Genomic DNA, 18,705 nt, shown 5'->3' on the forward strand with positions numbered 1-18,705 from the left:
TTTTATTCTTTTTTTTTTTCCCCCAAAGATTTCATCTATTTACTTGACAGAGATAACAAGTAGGCAGAGAGCAGGCAGAGAGAGAGGGGGAAGCAGGCTCCCTGCTGAGCAGAGAGCCCGACATGGGGCTCAATCCCAAAACCCTGGGATCGTGACCTGAGCCGAAGGCAGAGGCTTTAACCCAGGCACCCCTCAGTATTTTATTCTCTTGTTCATATATTCCTATCTGGATAAAATGACAAGGCAGAAAAACTACAAAAAAAAAAAAAAAAAAAAGAACAAGAGGCAGTAATGACGGCTAGGGACCTAATCAATATGGACATTGGTAATACGTCAGAATTAGAGTTCAGAATGATGATTCTCAAGGTGCTAGCTGGGCTTGAGAAAGGCATGGAAGATATTAGAGGAACCATTTCTGGAGAAATAAAATCCCTTTCTGGAGAAATAAAAGAACTAAAATATAACCAAGTTGAAATCCAAAAAAACCTATCAGTGAGGTGCAATAAAAAGTGGAGGCTCTTACTGCTAGGATAAATGAGGCAGAAGAGAGAATTAGTGATATAGAAGACCAAATGACAGAGAATAAAGAAACTGACAAAAAGAGGGACAAACAACTACTGGACAACAAGGGGAGAATTCAAGAGGTAAGTGATATCGTAAGATGAAACAATACTAGAATAAGTGGGCTTCCAGAAGAAGAAAAAAGAGAGAGGGGGGCAGAAGGTATATTGGAGCAAATTATAGTAGAGAATTTCCCTAATACGGCAAAGGGAACAAACATCAAAATCCAGGAGGCACAGAGAAACCCCCTCAAAATCAATAAAAACAGGTCCACATCCCATCATCTAATAGTAAAACTTACAAGTCTTAGTGACAAAGAGAAAATCCTGAAGACAGCCCGGGACAAGAAGTCTGTAACATACAATGGTAGAAATATTAGATTGGCAGCAGACTTATCCACAGAGACCTGGCAGGCCAGAAAGAACTGGCATGATATATTCAGAGCACTAAATGAGAAAAATATGCAGCCAAGAATACTATATCCAGCTAGGCTGTCATTGAAAATAGAAGGAGAGATAAAAAGCTTCCAGGACAAACAAAAACTGAAAGAATTTACAAACTCCAAACGAGTCCTACAGGAAATATGAAAGGGGTCCTCTAAGCAAAGAGAGAGCCTAAAAGTAGTAGACCAGAAAGGAACAGAGGCCATATACAGTATCAGTCACCTAACAGGCAATACAATGGCACTAAATTCATATCTTTCAGCAATTACCCTGAAAATAAATGGGCTAAATGCCCCAATCAAAAGACACAGAGTATCAGAATGGATAAAAAATTAAGACCAATCAATATGCTGTCTATAAGAAACTCATTTTAGACCCAAAGACACCTCCAGACACCTCATTTAAAGTGAGGGGGTGCAAAACAATTTACCATGCTAATGAACATCAAAAGAAAGATGGGGTGGCAATCCTTATATCAGATAAATTAGATTTTAAGGCAAAGACTATAATAAGAGATGAGGAAGGACACTAGATCATATTTAAAGGTCTATCCAACAAAAAGATCTAACAATTTTAAATATCTATGCCCCTAACATGGGAGCAGCCAACTATATAAACCAATTAATGACAAAATCAAAGAAACACATCAACAATAATACAATATTAGTAGGGGACTTTAACAACCCCCTCACTGAAATGGACAGACCAACCAAGCAAAAGATCAACAAGGAAATAAAGGCCTTAAATGACACACTGGACCAGGTGGACATCACAGATATATTCAGAACATTCCATCCCAAAGCAACAGAATAAACATTCTTCTCTAGTGCACATGGAACATTCTCCAGAATAGATCACATCCTTGGTCATAAATAAGTTCTCAACCAGTACCAAACGATTGGGATCATTCCCTGCATATTTTCAGACCATAATGCTTTCAAGCTAGAACTTAATCACAAGAGGAAAGTTGGAAAGAGGTCAAATACATGGAGGTTAAAGAGCATCCTACTAATGAATGAATGGGTTAACCAGGTAATTAAAGAAGAATTGAAAAAAAATCGTGGAAACAAATGAAAATGAAAACACAATTGTTCAAAATCTGTGGGACATAACAAAGGTGGTCCTGAAAGGAAAGTATATAGCGATATAAGCCTTTCTCAAGAAACAAGAAAGGTCTCAAGTATACAACCTAACCCTACGCCTAAAGGAGCTAGAGAAAGAAAAGCAAAGAAAGCCTAAACCCAGCAGGAGAAGAGAATAAGATCAGAGCAGAAATCAATGAAACAGAAACCAAAAGAAACGTAGAATAGATCAACGAAACTAGAAGCTGGTTCGTTGAAAGAATTAGTAAGATTGATAAACCCCTGGCCAGACTTATCAAAAAGAAAAGAGAAGGGACCCAAATGAAATCATAAATGAAAGAGGAGATCACAACAAACGCCAAAGAAATACAAGCAATTATAAGAACATATTATGAGCAACTATATGCCAGCAAATTTGACAATCTAGAAGAAATGGATGTATTCCTAGAGATGTATAAACTACCAAAACTGAACCAGGAAGAAATAGAAAACCTGAACAGACCCATAACCAGTAAGGAGATTGAAGCAGTCATCAAAAATCTCCCACCAAACAAGAGCCCAGGGTCAGACGACTTCCCAGGGGAATTCTACCAAACATTTCAAGAAGAATTAATACCTATTCTCCTGAAACTGTTCCAAAAATAGAAATGGAAGGAAAACTTCCAAACTCATTTTATGAGGCCAGCATTACCTTGATCCCTAAAACAGACAAAGACCCCATCAAAAAGGAAAATTACAAATCAATATCCTTGATGAAGACAGATGCAAAAATTCTCACCAAAATACTAGCCAATAGAATCCACCAGTACATTTAAATGATTATTCACCACGACCAAGTGTGATTTATTCCTGGGCTGCAAGGTTGGTTCAACATCCGCAAATCAAGCAATGTGATACATTAATAAAAGAAAGAACAAGAATCATATGATACTCTCAACAGATGCTGAAAAAGCATTTGACAAAGCACAGCATCCTTTCTTGATCAAAACTCTTCATATGTAGGGATAGAGGGTACATACCTCAATATCATCAAAGCCATCTATGAAAAATACACAGCCAATGCAAATATCATTCTCAGTGGAGAAAAACCAAGAGCTTTTCCCCTAAGGTCAGGAACACAGCAGGAATGCCCACTATGACCACTGCCATTCAACACAGTACTAAAAGTCCTAGCCTCGGCAATCAGACAACAAAAAGAAATAAAACACATCCAAATCACAAAGGAGTCAAACTCTCACTCTTTACAGATGATATAATATTTTATGTGGAAAACCCAAAAGACTCCACTCCAAGACTCCACAGGAATTCGGTAAAGTGTCAGGATATAAAATCAACACAAAGAAATCAGTTGCATTTTTATACACCAACAGCAAGACAGAAGAAAGAGAATTTAAGAAGTTGATCCCATTTACAATTGCACCCAAAACCATAAGATACCTAGGAATAAACCTAACAAAAGAGGCAAAGAAACTGTACTCAGAAAGCAATAAAGTACTCATGAAAGAAATTGAGGAAGACACAAAGAAATGGAAAAACATTCCATATTCATGGATTGGAAGAACAAATATTATGAACATGTCTATGCTACCTAGAGCAATCAATACATTTAATGCAATCCCTATCAAAGTACCATTCATTTTTTTTTCAAAGAAATTGAACAAATAATCCTAAAATTTACATGGAACCAGAAAAGACCCTGAATAGCCAGAGGAATGTTGAAAAAGAAAGCCAAAGTTGGTGGCATCACAATTCCAGACTTCAAGCTCTACTACAAAGCTGTCATCATCAAGACAGTATGGTACTGGCACAAAAACAGACACATAGATCAATGGAACAGAATAGAGAGCCCAGAAATAGACCCTCAACTCTATGGTCAACTAATCTTCAACAAAGCAGGAAAGAATGTCCAATGGAAAAAAGACAGTCTCCTCAACAAATACTGTTGGGAAAATTGGACAGCCACATACAGAAGAATGAAACTGGACCATTTCCTTACACCACACACAAAATAGACTCAAGATGGATGAAAGACCTCAATGGGAGACCGAAATCCATCAAAATCCTTGAGGAAAACACAGGCAGCAACCTCTTTGACCTCAGCCACAGCAACTTCTTCCTAGGAACATCGGCAAAGGCAAGAGAAGCAAGGGCAAAAATGAACTATTGGGACTTCATCAAGATCAAAAGCTTTTGCACAGCAAAGGAAATGGTCAACCAAACCAAAAGACAACTTACAGAATGAGAGAAGATATTTGCAAACGATATATCAGATAAAGGGCTAGTATCCAAAATCTATAAAAAACTTAGCAAACTCAACATCCAAAGAACAAATAATCCAGTCAAGAAATGGGCAAAAGACATGAACAGACATTTCTGCAAAGAAGACATCCAGATGGCCAACAGACAGATGAAAAAGTGCTCCACATCACTCAGCATCAGGGAAATACAAATCAAAACCACACTGAGAAACCACACCTCACACCAGTCAGAATGGCTAAAATTAACAAGTCAGGAAATGACAGATGCTGGCGAGGATGCGGAGAAAGGGGAACCCTCCTACACAGTTGGTGGGAATGCAAGCTGGTGCAACCACTCTGGAAAACAGCATGGAGCTTCCTCAAAAAGTTGCAAATAGAGCTACCCTATTATTCAGCAATCACAGTACTGGGTATTTACCCTAAATATACAAATGTAGTGATCCAAATAGGCACGTGCACCTGAATGTTTATAGCAGCAATGTCCACAATAGCCAAACTATGGAAACAACCTAGGCATCCATCAACAGATGAATGGATAAAGAAGATGTGGTATATATATATATATATATAGTTTAATAGTATGCAACCATCGAAAGAAATGAAAGCTTGCCATTTCCAATGACATGGATGGAACTAGAGGGTATTATGCTGAGCAAAATAAGTCAATCAAAGAAAGACAATTATCATATGATCTCCCTGATATGAGGAATTTGGGAGGCAGGGTGGGGGCTTTGGGGGGAGGGAAGGAAAAAATAAAATAAGATGGGAGGGAGACAAACCATAAGACACTCTTAATCTCACAAAACAAACTGAGGGTTGCTGGGGGGTGGGGAAGTAGGTATAGGGTGGTTGGGTTATGGACATTGGGAAGGGTATGAGCTATGGTGAGTGCTGTGCAATGTGTGAGCCTGACGATTCACAGACCTGTACCCCTGGGGCAAATAATACATTTATGTTAATAAAAATAATTAATAAAATTTAAAAATAAATTAAGCAGTTATTTTCTAATGTTAGAAACCAAAAAAGCTATTATCTTCCAATTATCTTCCATTTGCAACATTAAAAACTTCAGTCTCATGTGTTTTCCTTTTTGCTTAAATATGCCTCAAGTAACATGAAGAGAAATCAAGAAACAAGATGGCTGTCACCCCTGGGTGGAGCTGACACTGGACAGTGAGGGGACGAGGAGACTTTTCACTGAAACTTCTGCACTTGTTCAAAATTCGGCAAACTGTCCTCTATGTTTAATCCTCACAGAAACTTCAATGAAGAATTTGAGCTCTTTTGAATTAAGTGCGTGGTGGATGCCAAATACCAGAGACTCTATCAGAGAGTTACTGGACTAACTGTAGTCCCACATTGACTAAGAAACCCCCATGTTGGGCTTCTATTCACCCCCTGCAAAGGCCTTGCTCCCACACATTCTGATTAGAACTTCCATCTGGAGCCCGTTTGCTAGGTCCCTCAATCTATCCTAAAAGTAGTTTAATATCACTGGAGAAGGAAGTACTGATGAAGATAAATTTATCCTTAGAAGAGCCAAGGGCCATCACCTCATGCACATGCTAATGGCGAAGGGTAGATGACGCTGGGCAGGCGCAGGGGGGTAAGATAAGGTGGGACACCAACACCAGATCAAAAAACAAGAGTCTTACCATTTTTCACAGCCATGAAAATGTCCTTCAAAGTTGGAAAGTAGCTGCTCTGTTTAATTTTCAGGATCCTAACCATGTTGAGGACAACAGGAGCTTGAAGCTAATTGAAAAAGAAAATGAAGCAGAAGCTGGAGTAATGACTAAATAGATGCATTCAGTAATGAAATACTTAAGTTCTATTCCAATCATGCACGATACACACAGCATTTCATACACAAAGACATATCTGGTTTCAGGTTGAAAATAATTTTTAACAGCATTTCTTCCTTAGGCTTGAATTTTATTTTACATTTATAGCTCTTGAGTTTTCAAAAAGTGTGTCAATTTACACTTCATGCGTAAAATGTTAAATTTTCCATATAAAATCTCTTGCTATGTTTAAGAAAATCTGAGAGACATGTGAACATGCAAATGAATGTCTTAGTTTTCCGTACATTGAATTAAGTACTATGTCAGGCAAACACCAGAGGAAGCAATGTTAGCTCTTCTAAAGCCGCATCTCTCCACCAAGCAACACTCCACTCCTTCTTAAATCAATTCAATCAACTAGATTAATTAAATTTTACCATCTTCAACATTTCCCTGGGGGAACCACTCTCTATGCCACAGTGTTTCCAATTATCAAAAGCTCTCACAATAGTCTCAAAAAGGCAAAATTATTTTTAATCCCCATTCATTTTTACTTTTTTTCTTTTTTAATAGAGAAAACACACACACAAGTTGGGGGTAAGGCACAGAGAGAGGAAAGAGGAAATCCCCAGCAGCCTCCATGTCCAGCTTCAAGCCTGAGATGGGGCTCCATCTCATAGCCCTGAGGTCATGACTTGAGCAGAAATCAGGAGTCAGACAACTTAACCAACTAAGCCACCGAAGAGCCTCCATCCCATTCATTTTTAAATGATAGAGAACTTTGGATCGAGAACGGAATGTGTTAGGTCAAAGACAGTACGTTAAACCGTTAAAGTGATTAGAAACCACTGTTCCAGAAACCAGATTCTACAACAGACATGGCTAAGTTAGTTGACAAGCCATGTGAGGGACCTGTCTACTTACTTGATCATAAACGCATGACAGATTCTCTCTCCTCACCATCCAGAAATCCAGTTCAGTTTGAGGATTTGAGTGAAGACCACTCAGCAAAGGCTGCACTAAATCTTTTTCTACAATCTCTTGGATTTGATGTGACCATTTAATAACCACAGTCTCAATCGCATGGAGTAGCATCCTTTCATTTACGTCTAGCGTACCAACACTGAAATGATCAACAAAATAATTCAAAAATCAATTACCTCACCCAAAGAAAGAGAGGACTCGGATGGTAAGCAGAACTTTTAACATGAACTAGTTTTCCAAATTTAAGTATTTCAAAATCAGATCTTTATTTTTATAGCCTCAATTTTAATTGTGGCATCAACACTGTAAAACAAATGATCATACGCTCACACCATTACTGCCCAAAGAACTTGGCTGACATCTCACAATTGTTATAGCTTGCTTTTTGGGCTTGTAAGAAGGATACTTTGTGGGTTGTGGTTTGTTTTTTTTTTTAAGACTTTATTCATCCTTTTGAGAGAGAGAGTATGAGAGGGGAGAAGGTCAGAGGAAGAAGGAGACTCCCCGTGGAGCTGGGAGCCCGATGTGGGACTTGATCTCAGGACTCTGGGATCATGACTGAGCCGAAGGCAGTCACTTAACCGACTGAGGCACCCAAGCGCCCAAGAAGGATACTTTGTAAGTAAGCAACTTTTTAAAAAATGATATAGTTCTAATAATTATCTTACTAATAGTTTTCTGGGGAAATGATATTAATCAGGTATGTGGGCTCTCCATTTTAACAACCTATGTATATCATATCATTACATACTTGGTCTTGGAGTATTTCTGATCCAGGTCCATTTTCCCTGCTATCGTGGGAATTGGTAGAAGAGTCCTTCTCAGCATTTTGCCCCGAAAAACATGCATTTTACTTTTCATGACTTCTACATGGCGTTCCATGTCTTGTGAAATGAAACAGGACCAGGATTTATGGTTGTTCCTATTAGAAAGAATGGGCACTAAAATCTACAGAAAGAGAAACATTTTCAAAAAGAGGTTAATTTACAGACAACATACTCCTTCAAAGATTTTATCACACAAAATCGGCCACAAAACCACTCTATTTGTTCAATACCTTCCTAGGATATCAAATTTACAAAGACAGGACACCATTAGTATCCCACTGAGACTTCATCAATTAGATAAAATCTTTCAAAGTGGAAATGCGACGAGGCTTGTTCATTCATTAACCCATTCATCAAGCATTTGAGGAGGTTCCCAATAATTCAAACACTACGTAAACCAAGCACAGTCAGGTCGGGTAGGCAAACAGTTTTCTTCAGGCAAACTGAGCACATTGGCAGGTACATAAATGAAAAAAAATTTTTTTAAATCACATCGAGGCAAAAGTGAATAAATCTTCTCAACCCCTGGGGGCACACAAGTGCATTCAAGTTTCACAGTCAAAAACATGTTTATAGGGCACCTGGGTGGCTCAGTGGGTGAAAGCCTCTGCCTTCTGCTCAGGGTTCTGGGATCAAGTCCCCAATCAGCCTCTCTGCTCGGCGGTGAGCCCCGCTTCCCTCCCCACCCTGCCTGCCTCTCTGCCTACTTGTGATCTCTGTCTGTCAAATAAATATTTAAAAAAAAACATGTTTGTTAATCATATGGCTCTTTTTTGGAATTCCCTCTACCACTGAAATGGGAGCATCACATATGGGATACCAAGCAGGTGAAAGCCTTCAACAATTGTGTTTGTGTTCCCTAGTGCCCAGCATGTTAACAAGAATCTTGTGGAGTGAATGAAGTTTCTAGCCTCTTTCTGCTTTCCCACCCCTTTCTAGTATCGACTAATTTCCAACACTTTTCAATTTTCTGATAATCTGCCAGGTGTACCAGCATTATACCATAAAATTTCCATTAGCTAAAACGCTTAGAATATAATTACTCCCCCTTTTCAAAGTCTATTTTGACAATACAATCACTTTTGTTTTCTAACGGTGTTGAAACAAGTCTTTCCAAATCTCATTATTACATTTTCCTGCTTAGCGCCTGCTATGTGTCAAGCTAGAAGAGCAGAGGAAGAAACAGTCTCTGCTTGCAATGGCTCAGTGGGTTAGGTCCTTTGCTCCAAGAACTGCCATGATTTGAGGCATATTCAGGATGCGAAGTGGAGATACAGGATAAACACACTGATCTGTAAAAATCATTCAGGACTCCAGAAGTAGAATGCTTCTGGAAAACTGCCAGTCTGGCCTGCCCAGAATTAGCTTCGGGAAAGGCAGAGTTGTTCATGAAGAGCTTTGGAAATCACACTGAAGGGTCAAAGCTTGTTGGGCGGAACAGGCACCAACCTATTGGAAAACTTCTTTCTCGACTAAATCCCAGATTTCAACAACTATTTCTGAACATCAGGCGTGAGGAAAAGTTTGGTTATTCGGCATAGCTAATTTACTGGGTACGGTTTCAAACTTTCACTCCACTTATGATTCTATGACAAAGCGAGCTTCTTTTAAAGTATTTCTGTCACACGCTGTAGATAAAACTGTGAAATTCTGAGCCATGTGCTTTGCAGAGTGATTAGTCAAAGAGCTAGAGCATCACTATAAACCTTGTTTAAAACAAATAGACCTGGGATGTGCTATTTAATTACAGTACATCTTATTAAACTACATACAGAGTAATTCAATTAGTTGGGGGTTTTATTTTGTTTCCATTGGGAAGGTTTTTTTTGCCTACGTTTTGGGGTGTAGAGGAAAAATTCCAAGCTTTTTCTGAAAACTAAAATAATTTGATTGTTTACATGTTCAATATATGTACAATGTGTAACTACAAATTAAGGAACTATGGGTCCTAGTGATGGTTTTCTCTACTTATCTTCTTTTATCTTTTTTTTTTTTTAAGATTTTATTTATTTATTTGAGAGAGAGAGCATGAGAGGGGAGAAAGTCAGAGGGAGAAGCAGACTCTCCAAGGACCTGGGAGCCGGACGTGGGACTCAATCCCAGGACTCTGGGATCATGACCTGAGCTGAAGGCAGTCGCTTAACCAACTGAGCCACCCAGGCGCCCCCTTTGATCTTTTTTTTTAAGACTTTATTTTATTCACTTGAGAGAGAGAGAGCACGAGTGGAGGGAGAAGCAGAGCTAGTGGGATAAGCAGACTCCATGTTGCCTGCAGAGCCCAGCCCAGGGCTCAACCCAACAATTCGGAAACCACTACCTGAGCTGAAATCCAGAGTCAAGAACCCAACTGACTGAGCCACCCAGGTGCCCCCCTTCTTTAATCCTTTTTTAACTGGGGATTTTCTTTTCAAAATGGTTCTTAACAGAGACTGTCACCTGGGCAGTACTTTCAGGAGACAGGGCTTCTCCCAGACTTTTTTCCCCCCTTAACTTTTTTTTAAAAATTAACATATAATGTATTCTTTGCCCCAGGGGTACAGGTCTGTGAATCATCAGGCTTACACATTTCACAGCACTCACCATAGTCTCCCAGACTTCTTAAATTGGAATGCCCAAGGATGCAACCTAGACACTAACCCCAAAAACCAAATCAAACTTCCATTTGGGCTTGAAGCCAAATGAGTAATGAGGATAATTCACAATTATTATTTCTTTAAGGATTTGGGTCAATGTAATAAAGAGCTACATGACATTTTAAATAGTTTTGCTAAATATAATACAGCTACAAACCACACTGTATGGCAATGTGTACTAATGTTGAGCAGATTGGGAGTTCAGCTTGGGCCAGGTTAGATCTGAGACATTACACACTAAGTGGCCACGTCCACAAGGAAGGTGGACATCTGAGCTTAGAGTTTAGGAGAGAGCCAGGCTGGAGACAGAAGTCTGGGAGGCCCTGAGAACCTCAGCGTCAATTCCCATTACTCTGTGAAGTGGAGTCAAACTCCAAAAACTGCTCACCCTTGACTAAAAGTGAGAGTATCATTTAAAGGAGGAAAAAACAAATATGAAGGCACAAATGACTTTCCCCACCTACAGTTCAAACACTTGGTCCATTCTTTCCTTCTTCTATCCCATTAAAGAAGTCAAACACCAGAAAGTTCCCTCAGTACCTTCCAAAGCAATCACTGTATCAGTGTACAGAGAGACTGTATCAGTCTCTCGTTCATTCAACAGAATCACCAGTTCCCTAGTTCTTGCATGGTTATCGTTAATGTACAAATCAGAAAGTCAGAAGTTGATTAGCTTGGAATGAAAGGCATGAAGGACCACTGACATTCCATTTGCTCCACAACTTCCTAGTTAAGGCTGCCCTGATAAAAACCTTCCCAGAATGTGCATTACCACAACCATCTTCCAGTCAACACACGAGTCTGGGCTTGGCCATTGCCTTGGCTGGCAACCACCTGAAACACACGGCTGTTTTTGTCTGTTTGTCCGTTTGTTTTTTCTAATCAGCCTCTCCAGCCTTGTTTCTCACCACCTTCCAGTTCTGGTTCCCCCGTCCAGCTACAATAACCCATTCCTTTTTAAAAAATCAACCTCACCTCTGTGCCTTCACACTGTTTCTCCCTCCGCTCAGAATGCCCTTCCTCCTCCACCTAGTTCTCTCCTCCTAGTCCTTCCACACGGTGGGGACCAAGTAATTCACCATACAGCTGTGGAAGCTTTTGAGAGGAAAATTATTAGCAGACTTTAACCGATCTGTAACAGGTGGAAACCCAAAGCATCCCAGGTGAAGTGAGATCTATGATCATCCTGTTCCAGAGTCCCCACACCGCTGTCAGCCCTCCAGGTGTGGCAAGCGGCACCCCTATGCTCCCACAACATGACCACTGTGGCCTCCCACAGCAGACCCAGCAGTCCACCTCCTGGAACAGACTGCATACTTCCTGAGGGTGCAAACTACATCACTAGTTGCCATTTCTGTCCTGTCACCAGCACCAAGTAGGTCTTCAGTAAATATAGGTTAATAACTGAGATTAGCATGAAATTCCCCAAGTGTCCTTTTCACATGTCCAGAAAGATTAAAATGGACTATCAGAGATCATACACCAAGTGCTTCTTCTCTAAAGGAATACCTTGATGCCTCAGTGTTTTGTCTCTTACGGGAACAGCGTATCAAGTAGCCCTTAACTGACTTTGATTCGTTGAACAAGCACTGAGCTCCTACCATGCACCAGGCAAGGTCTTAGGTGTCTGGGCCACAACTGGGAGCCAAATAAAGACCAGAGCAGGGGCTAGGGTAAGGCAAGTGAGGCCTTCATGGAGCTGAGTATCTATTGGATATTATTATCTATTGGATATTATTGGAGCTGAATATCTAAGGGCACCAAAAAAACTCAGGAATGGAGATGAGTAATATTTTAAGTTCGTTTTGTTTTGGTTTTTAGGCTTTATTTGAGAGAGAGGAAGTGAGTGTACACTCTCACACGTGTGGGGGGAGGCAGGGGGCGGGAAGATAGAGGGAGAGGATCTCAAGCCCACTCCCCTTTGACTATGGAGACCAACACTAGGCTCAATCTTATGATTCCCTAAGATTATAACCTGAGATAAAACCAAGAGTCAACTCTTAACTGACTGAGCCCAAAGGGCGCCCCTTAAGGCATTTTTAAATCAAAATTAATGCAAAGAAAGTCATGAGGAACCAATTATCGATTTTTTAAAATAAAGACAGCAACCGATATTACTGACTTATTTTTGCCCCAGGCTCCAATATGATCTAGTATGGCACTTTGAACAATCCAGTTTTTATTTAAAGTATTGATTTTTAAATTTTTTAAGTTTTTTTTTGTTTTGTTTTGTTTTTACATACTGCACTAAAACTTCATCTTGATTACTGGGTCCTTGTTTTTCCTCCTTGCCCACCTGTAAATTTCACTCTTGAACTGAGTGCCTCATTTGCTACCTCTAATCTCCACCCTGCAAAGGTTCCTGCCCTCCGAAGGGTGACTTTACTAAAAGGAGTATTTGAGCAGAAAGACGTGAAGGACATGAAGGTGCTCACTGCGTGAATTCTGGGGAAGATAAAGAAACAGCAGGAACGACAATGCACCTAAGACAAGTAACAGCAAAAAAGTCATGGAGAGGTCAGATCACAGATTCTGGACTAGGGTTTTCATTCCATAGTAAGGCTAAGAACGACTTGATGATCCTGATTCAGGAGCTCTGAAGAAGGTCCTGAGATTCTAGAGTAGTAACAACTTTCTAGGTAATACTGAGAGCTCTGATCCACAGAGAACATGCCAGGGAGTGAAAGGGGACCCAGGGCAGGATCTGAGCAGAGAAGTGACGTGTTCTGACTCATGCTTCAACAGAATCCCTCCGGCAGCTATGTTGGGAATAAGTTCTAGATGGGAACCATGCAAAAGCAGAGACCTCCATTATGAGACTATTGAGAGACCAAGGTGAACCAGCCCAGAATCACAGAGGTGGAGGAGAGTATGAAGGCAGATTCTGAAGGTATTCTGAAGGTAGAACTTACATGATTTTGTGGCTGAAGGGATACAAAGAAAGGAGTCAGGGTTGACTCCGAAGTCTTCTGGCTTGAGCAACTCAAGGGTGGAGTTCACATCCACTGTTCTGGAGGGAACCACAAGTAATGCAGGCTGGGGAAGATGAGTTCAACGTTGGATGTTTATTATCCAACAAGCATGAATTTCAGGAAAACAAGTGGATCTCCAAGTTTGAAATTTGGGAGCGAGCTCTCAGCTAGAAAGAGAGGTTTGGGAGTACCTTACACAGCATAAACCACTGTCAACCAGCCAGTTTTGTTAGCTATTCTGGATACCAAGCAAAGACAATCCTCACAAAATCCTTTTAAAAACTATTTTAAAGAGAGTGAGCGTGCCCAGGGAGGGGCAGAGGTAGAGAGAGCATCTCAAGCAGACTCCCCGCTGAACACAGAGCCTGACACAGGGCTCCATCCCTCGACCCTGAGATCACAACCCAAGCTGAAATCTGTTGAAATCAAGAGTCAGATGCTCAGCCTACTGAGCCACCAGGGGCCCTCCTTGTAAATGCTTTTAACTTAACATACTATCATGCCTTACTGCTTTGTTCATATCGAATTTAAACCTTATTCATAAATAAACCCAAGTGACTTCATAAGTGCGTTCTCATTTTTTTTTCCTAATACTCAGATTCTCAAGCATAATTACATCAATCTTCTAAACCACTTAAACTCTGAGGTTCTGGATGCTTTATACCTACAATAAACATATTTGTTGACGGCTTATGCTCTTCCATTTAATGTTTTCCAGAGCAGAATGCAGACCCTGGTACTGACACAAATCCAGAAAAAGGTAAGAAAGAGGAACTTGAGAGAGCTCTGTATCTTCTGTTGCGAGACATTGATGGTAGTGAAAAATTACAATGTAGAGTGCAACCTTGCCCTTGCAAGCCCCAGTGGATGGCAATTTGGGTTCAAATGACCAAAATCCATTCACATGTCATGTGAAATTCTTTCATCAGGTTCAGTTCAATAAAAATTTCTTAAGCTCCTGCTACAGACCAAAAAGTGCCCCAGAAGTTTGGGGGATTAAAAACTCTCTTAGCGGAAAGAACCTAGATGTCCATCAACAGATGAATGGATAAAGAAGATGTGGTATATATACACAATGGAATACTATGCAGCCATCAAAAGAAATGAAATCTTGCCATTTGCGACGACGTGGATGGAACTAGAGCGTATCATGCTTAGTGAAATAAGTCAATCGGAGAAAGACAACTATCATATGATCTCCCTGATATGAGGACATGGAGAAGCAACATGGGGGGTAGGGGGATAGGAGAAGAATAAATGAAACAAGATGGGATTGGGAGGGAGACAAACCATAAATGACTCTTAATCTCACAAAACAAACTGGGGGTTGCTGGGGGGAGGTGGGATTGGGAGAGGGGGAGCGGGCTATGGACATTGGGGAGGGGAGGCGAACCATAAGAGACTATGAACTCTGAAAAACAACCTGAGGGTTTTGAAGGGTCAGGGGTGGGAGGTTGGGGCAACCTGAGGGTTTTGAAGGGTCAGGGGTGGGAGGTTGGGGGAACAGGTGGTGGGTAATGGGGAGGGCACGTTTTGCATGGAGTACTGGGTGTTGTGCAAAAAGAATGAATACCGTTACGCTGAAAAAATAAATAAAATGGGGAAAAAAAAAAACTCTCTTAGCATCTCCCTGAAATCATCTAAAACCAAGTCAGTTCAACAGGAGGAGAGGGAAACTGAGGCAGGATACCGAAGTTGGGAGTGAGACCTTGGATGGTCCCAAGAGAGCAACGACTCTGGAAGTAGAAGAGGCATGCAAGAGGGAGACTGGCAAATCCTGAGTAATAAATATGCTTGTAATTATTCCTACCTTAAGCTTCGGCCTTGGCAGGTCTGAACTGATCATGGAGCTGATATATAATCTAGTGTTTCCCGAAGTTTGGGCACATTAGAATCACCTGGGGATCTTCAACTCCCACGCGGCTCTGACTCCATTCTCATTTATTGGTATTAGGAGTGACAGGGCAAGGGTAGATTAGAAAGTTCCCCAGGTGATTCTAATGTTCAGCCAAGTTTAAGAACCACTACTCTAGTTCTAGAGAACCTGGGCATTTGGTGCATCTCTCCTCAAAGCTGGTCTTTGAATAACCACCAAAAGTATGAGGTTAGACAGGAAGAAGATCGGCCCCACCCCAGACCTCCTAGAGCACCCTGCCTTTAATAAAATCCCCTGATCCCACATTAAACCCCACTGTAAAAACCTCTAAAAACCTTAAAAAAAAAAGACCTTTAAAAACCCTACATTAAAGCGTCCTACCTTAAAAGTTTAAGTAACCTGGGTTTAGAGAGCTCTTCTCTAAGGGGAAAGAAAGAGGAATTTTAAAACAATCATTTCAAAAACTTTGTTTCCATTACCTTTTCCCCTTTATCTAACCTGAGTGACACAGAAACTACGGGAAATCTGAAAAACTTGTAATGCTCATTTCCAAAGTGTCAGTTTGTCTCCACTCAATGTCGAATTTAAAACTGGAGCTAATTACAAAAGGCTATTCAATTCAAGCTGCTTTTTACTTCCATTATTTAGAAACAAAAAGGATAATCCTACAAATTACTGCCCATTGAATATTAGCACTGGTACCATCTCATTTCAGAAAGAGTCTGTTATCACATTCCATCTATCTCGCTAAAAAGATTACTGGCTTCTGCATTTTCTTAATAGCCAGAGTTTTTCTGAATAATTCCAAGCATCATAGAGATAAAGATTCAGATATTAAAGATAGCCTAGTACCTCATCTAGGAAAGCAGTTACATGCCCAAATGGTGAGGCAGTTAACTCTCCAAATAAAACCGTTTGAGAAAAATCATGTACTCCAATATTTTTGGTAATCTTCTTGGCAATATAGACAAGTTTATGTTTTGCATCTCTTGGAATCTGAAACAAGAGCAAGATGATTAGTTTAAGTTCACAGTACAGTTTCCACGTTAAACAGGATTTGCTGTATCTAACTTGAAGCTGGATTGCTAGAAAAAGAAAAAACCTGGCATCTAGCCTATCTTTATACATAAGGTAGTTCTGCTGCTCTTCCCCCTTTCTACAAAATGTATACACTTTTTTCTTTTATAATGCTAATTTTATGGCATTATTGGGACGGAAATATCACCTTTAAAGGGCATGCCAATTAGCCAAGATTATTACATCCCATAACATCTCCTAATTAAAAACAAATATAACAAGAACTTAGAAGTTTTCTATCTCAGCAAAGGTTTATTCCTTTTCATAACTTTTTGTTGTTGCTTGGAAATAAGCCAAACTGAAATGAAGACCAGGCACAGGAAGTTAATATTTACTTCTATTCTCAAGATAAAATGTTTAATGAAGATATTCTATCATTTCCCCAACTATTGAGTTATTTCTTCAGATACTGTCATTTAACTTGGGTAATACTGGAATTAAATGTCTTACCTTCTTGTTTGACAAATTTTTAATTATTTATAACTGTGAAAGTAGCAGAACAAAAAATTTCAACACTCAAAATCCTAAGGCAAACTCCTGTTAGTCTCTTTCCCCTCTGGGATTCCATTTCTCAACTATTAAAGTGACCATATTTACTGATGATAACAAAAACAAAACAAAAAAACAGAATAACAACAACAACAAAAACACTTCTACAACATTCCACTGAGGCACTGTACAACACTGAAGACTGTAAATCTTGTTCTAAACTTTTCCCACTTAAAAAAAAAAAATACACGCTGTGATACCTTAATCTTCAAGCTCTTCAAGTGGAGGAGTAAATTTAAAAAAAAAATTTTTTTTTGAAAAGGAAAGAAAAAGAGAAAAGAAAAAGGGAAAAAAATGGAAAGAAAGAAGGGATTGTCCCCCTCCACGGTTGGTAAATACCATGTGAGCGCTGATTGCCCGGGCACCCCCTTTTTAAGGACTACGTATTTTACTTGAGATGAAACGTGACAAGCAGTCAGACTGAGCACAGGACAAATCATTCAGGCTCTGCGAAACATTTTTAAAGACAGGTCCCCAGACCCAAGAGAGACTGAAACGGTAGCTATCCGGAAACAAGAACCCACCTTTCGCCTAACGCCCAGACAGCTAAAGAAAGCGCAGCTTTTCTGGGTCGGTCGAACCTGCCGAACCGTCCAGAAAACTAAACTACAGCTACTTAATGCTTAACTGCAGAGCTGGCGCACGTGGGGGCGGGAGGAGGGATTTTGCAGAATCCATAGCAAGAGCTCGAAAGAAAGTTTTTAAAGCGCCCGAGTGCGTGCTCCACGGGAACCCAAGGAGGTGCGACTGGCCCGTCCCCGATATGCAGAGCAGACGGCGAGACCGGGTCCCTCTGCCCGTCGTCCCTTACCTCCCGGGAGACCGCGAGCGGCCCAGCGGCGGCGACGCTGAACACAAGGCCGGCGGGACTAGGGCTCTCCAGAAACTCCCCCAGCACCTGCCGGTGGTCTTCGCTCTCCAAATACTGGCTCCACTTCTCCGCCGGGAGCCCCAGCATCAGCTCCAGGCAGCCGCCGAGAAAGCGCACCCGCGAGTCTCGGGCGAAACTCAGCGCTCTTCTGGAGGCCGCCGCCTCCTCATCCTCCTCTTCCTCTTCCAGGTCTATCAGGCCCGCCACCTCCAGGTCAGCGCCCGGGGTTAGGCGAACGGCCGGGCCTTCTGGGGAGCCGCGCGCCTCCCGGGCTGCCATCCCGCGCGTCTGAGAGGATGCGGGACGGGTCGGCTCCCGGCGCTCGTCCCTGCCCCGCCTGGGGTGGGCGAGGACTCCTCTCTGCTCCCACACGCGTCGCGAGAGGCGCCCACCTCCTCGCGCGATTGCAAGCAGCGTGGCCCTTGCCCCCACCTGGGGCTACTTGGCTGGAGGGTGTTGCTCCCAGGGCGAGTCCTGCCTGCGGAGGCTCGGGCGGGAGAGGAGCTGCGCGTCCCGTTTCCCGGGAGACGGCGTCCCCGCCCCAGCCACTGGGGGCGGAGTCAGCGGAGTCAGGGGGTGGAGCCTTCGGGCTCTGGGCACTGAACTCCGCGGGAGCAAGGGCACCGGGTCCGAGTCGCTGGGTGGGCCGCCCCTTCTGCCCTCTCGCTGCTGGGCTTACGGGATGTTTGGTGTAGCTCCTAACCAGCGAAAGTAAAAGCCCAGCACTGATTCATCATGGTTTAAGCAGTGCCGTCTGGTGCCGAGCTCCATACTAAATCCTTCACTTT

General features: G+C 41.5%; 1 protein-coding gene across 1 annotated transcript in view; it reads right to left on the reverse strand.

The window, feature by feature from the left end:
• The window catches only part of DNAH11 (dynein axonemal heavy chain 11), a 325,583-nt gene extending 307,387 nt beyond the window's left edge, over positions 1 to 18,196 (reverse strand). The window contains exons 1-5 of the mRNA XM_046021406.1: positions 17,858 to 18,196; positions 16,273 to 16,416; positions 7,857 to 8,060; positions 7,053 to 7,235; positions 6,000 to 6,099 (exon numbers count right to left, since the gene is read on the reverse strand). Of these exons, the coding sequence (XP_045877362.1) occupies positions 6,000 to 6,099; positions 7,053 to 7,235; positions 7,857 to 8,060; positions 16,273 to 16,416; positions 17,858 to 18,196 (970 nt within the window). The remainder of the gene's footprint in view (positions 1 to 5,999; positions 6,100 to 7,052; positions 7,236 to 7,856; positions 8,061 to 16,272; positions 16,417 to 17,857) is intronic.
• Between the last annotated feature and the right edge of the window lie 509 nt (positions 18,197 to 18,705).

The sequence above is a fragment of the Meles meles genome, chromosome 10, assembly GCF_922984935.1.
Source record: "Meles meles chromosome 10, mMelMel3.1 paternal haplotype, whole genome shotgun sequence".
NCBI lineage: Eukaryota > Metazoa > Chordata > Mammalia > Carnivora > Mustelidae > Meles > Meles meles.